At 43.4% G+C, this 3,720-nt stretch overlaps 1 protein-coding gene across 1 annotated transcript in view; it reads left to right on the top strand.

The window, feature by feature from the left end:
* The first annotated feature begins 792 nt into the window (after positions 1-792).
* LOC122548205 (protein AMBP-like) overlaps positions 793-3,720 on the top strand; it is a 13,298-nt gene continuing 10,370 nt past the window's right edge. Inside the window, exons 1-3 of the mRNA XM_043686750.1 lie at positions 793-896; positions 2,375-2,488; positions 2,571-2,672. Of these exons, the coding sequence (XP_043542685.1) occupies positions 836-896; positions 2,375-2,488; positions 2,571-2,672 (277 nt within the window). The 5' untranslated portion in view covers positions 793-835. The remainder of the gene's footprint in view (positions 897-2,374; positions 2,489-2,570; positions 2,673-3,720) is intronic.

The raw sequence follows: 3,720 nt of genomic DNA, 5'->3' as shown, positions 1-3,720 counted from the left end.
CCCTCGAACTGCCTTTCTGCAGCCATTATACCATTTCTAATTAGCAGCGCCACCCCCCTCCTTTTTTACCACCCTCCCTAATCTTACTGAAACATCTGTAACCAGGAACCTCCAACCTGTGCAGAATGAATGTAACCTGTCACTGTATTGAATACCTGTGCAGAATGAATGTAACCTGTCACTGTGCTGAATACCTGCACAGGGAGAAAGTGAGAACTGCAGATGCTGGAGATCAGAGTCGGGAGTGTGGTGCTGGAAAAGCACATCAGGTCAGGCAGCATCTGAGGAGCAGGAGCATTGATGCTTCGGGAATAAGGCCTTCATCAGGAATGAATGTAACCCCTTCCTGAGCTGAATGAATTCATTCCTGATGAAGGGCTTATGCCCGAAACATTAATTCTCCTGCTCCTCAGATGCTGCCTGACCTGATGTGCTTTTCCAGCACCACACTCTTGACTCTGATTACGGGCACAGTGTGTGTGCAGCCTGTCAGTGTGCACATACCTCTGCAATGCATGCAGCCTGTCACAGTGTTAAATACGTGTATCTTGTATATGTAGCTGTCACCTTGCTGAATACCTGTACAGGGTTGTTTGGATTTTCACAGTGCTGAGCATCTATGTGTTATGTGCGCGCAGACTGTCATTGCATCTGAATACTCATAAAGTGTTTGTGACATTGTTGAACTTCTGTGCAGAATGTATATGGGCTGTCACAGTGTTTCATAATTCATTATCCAGCAGGATTTACACACCTAAAATTCAATTAATAATTTTAAAAATAGTTAATTAACTTTCCTTTTTATTTTATACTTAGGAATGGAACATGTATTAATATGCCAGTATATTATAAGTACCTGGGAAGTCAAGGACGGTTCAAATATATTCCTGTGCCAGGTAGGACTTAAACATTGATGTAGAAATACTTCCCAAAGGTTGTTGCTCCTCGTTTAGTCACAGTATTTGTTTATTCCAATACCGCCTGTCTATCCCCGTATTCCAACTCACATAAACACTGCTACCTGTGTTGTAGCTCACACCGAGTTCTCTTCAGCCAGCACCCAAGGAGATCTCCGGGCTTCTCCAGTTCTGGCTCACACTGGGTTATTGGCTCTATTACTTGTATTGTTGAAATCCCAGCTATACAATCGCTCAGTGTTTGCAGTGACTGTGTGCAGTTCTCTGTACAGTTTGTGATTATGTTACCTGAATTCATGTGGGAACAATCAGTTAGAAGGAATTTGGGATATTGATCATCCATTAAATACTGATGCAAGCCACAATTTACTAGTGGCATTGTGAAAGACCACATTCGGCATACCAGTGACTGTTGAAATCTCATCTAAAATCCCCACAATCTTCCCCAAACTCTCCCTGCTGTACTGTCACTCTCAGTAGACTGGAACATTACTGCATTCACTAAAGTTAAGAATGATAGATAGGATATGATTGAAGTGTATAAAATTCGAACAGGGCTAGACAGACTAGATGCAGGGAGGATGTTTCCCCTGGTTGTGGAGTCTAGTACACGTATCACAGTCTCAAGATATGGGGTATACGATTTAAGTCCGAGATGACGAAATATTTCTCCATTTGGATAATAGTGAACCCATGGAATGGAAGTAGGGCCGGTATGTTATTTCAGTGGTTAGCACTGCTGCCTCACAGCGCCAGGGACCAGGGTTCAATTCCAGCCTCGGGTGACTGACTGTGTGGTGCTTGCACATACTCCCTGTGTCTGCGTGGGTTTCCTCTGGGTGCTCTAGTTTCCTCCCACAGTCCGACATGTGCAGTTTAGGTGGGTTAGCCGATGTAAATGTGGGGTTATGGGATACGGCAGAGGGCTAAGATACTCTTCGGAAGGACAGTGATGACCTGATGGGTGAATGGCCTCTTTTTTGCACTGTAGAATTTCCATGATTCTAAAACAAGTGCAGAGTGTGTTCAGCCTGTCACAAACTGGCCATACTAAATTGCCCCATTAAGTCTAGGAATGTGTGGGGTGGGGAGTGGGTCTGGTTGGGATGCCCTTCCGAGGGTCGGTACAGACTTCATGGGCCAAATGTGCTGTAGGGATTCTATGATTCCATGAATTCTCTACCACACAACACTGTTGAGATTAAGTCACTAAATATATTCCATAAAGAAAAAGGTACATCTAAAAATATTTAAGGCATCAAGGAGTACAATGAGAAAGTCGGAATATGATATTGACATGGAAGGTCAGCTGTGTTCATACTGAATGGTGATATTAGTCCGGAGCTGAATGTTTACTCCTCCTCCTAGTTTTTATATTTCACTGTCTGTTGGTCAGAAACAGAAAACTACAACCAGGCAAAGAAAGTGACTGAACAGCTGGGGAGTTTGTTTTTCAGATTATGATGCTTATGCTACCGCTGAAATCGGTCTCATCAACTACCAGGAATTTGGGATTGTAATCTACAACATGCAGATACAAGGAAGAAAGACCAAGTCAGTGGCCTTGTACGGTAAGAGGTTCTACGTCAGCTGTTCCACTCACCACTCCCTAAGGTTGGTTTCTGGATCTTTAACTCCATGTCCATCTCCTAGGAAGGACAAGGAAACTTAGGAAGGAGATCTATGAAGAGTTTAAGGAGTTTGTGATCAAGCAAGGGATCCCAGAGATGATGGTCTCATTTCTGCCTACTGAAGGTAAGCACATCATGAAAGCTCACGAATGAGGTGGTTGAGGGGGGAGGTCCTTCACATGACTGGTCATTGAACTGGAAGCAGACAGGATTATGACCTGTTACAGCAGGACAATTCTAAATGGGTCAGTTACCACCCTATCAGTCTAATCATGCAGCAAATAAATCACACTAACATGCTCAGTGGTGCCCAGCTTGGGTTCTGCCCTTGGCTCCTGACCTCATTACAGACTTGGTCCAACATGGACAAAACAGCTGAATTCCAGAGGTGAAATGACAGTGATAGTCCTTGATGTCAGACATCATTTGACCAAATGTAGCATCAACGAGCCCTAGCAAAACTGGAGTCAATGGTCATCAGGGATAAAACTGTCCATTGGTTGAAGTCATACTTGGTAAATTTAGAATGACATAACTATTTGAAAACTCAGTCAACTCTATCGCAACTGAATGATGCTGTTCCAAACACTTGCTACATCCCCATAAACTCCACCTTGGCGAAGCTGGTAAAATCAAACACAGGTTCTTACAGGGGAGATGTCAGAGAGGGAGAGGATCAGCATGGAACTGCTTCTCTGGGTTCCCAGCTGAAACTTGACCAGCAGCTGTGAAAAAAACAGTTTGCTAAAACCAAACCAAATCAAACCCTGAATTGGGAGAACTGGCCACTCTCCTTTCACTGCACAAGAGTTTTTAAAAAAAACACTGAAAAGCTTTCTCAAGTAGATATTTACAGACATTGGAACATCTGCCTTTACGACTCCTCTGAAATAAAACCAAGGAGAACATAACCTTGTTAAAGTCACAGCATTGTCATACTGGTTGCAGTCTCTTATGAGCAGTATGTTCAGTTACCACTAATTGTAGTAAAAGGCTTTGGCCGAAGCTTCATGGGGTGAAATTGGTTGAGAAAGATTCACCTAGATTGGCTCAGCTATTCTCAATTAGAAAATGGTTGCCTGACTGAAGTCCTAATTAAATACCTGGAAGCTTTTCTGCAAGCTGAAAATGTGTTGCTGGAAAAGCGCAGCAGGTCAGGCAGCATCCAAGGA

Source organism: Chiloscyllium plagiosum, unplaced genomic scaffold (assembly GCF_004010195.1).
Source record: "Chiloscyllium plagiosum isolate BGI_BamShark_2017 unplaced genomic scaffold, ASM401019v2 scaf_13144, whole genome shotgun sequence".
Taxonomy (NCBI): Eukaryota; Metazoa; Chordata; class Chondrichthyes; order Orectolobiformes; family Hemiscylliidae; genus Chiloscyllium; species Chiloscyllium plagiosum.
This window is presented reverse-complemented; position numbering and strand designations above follow the sequence as displayed.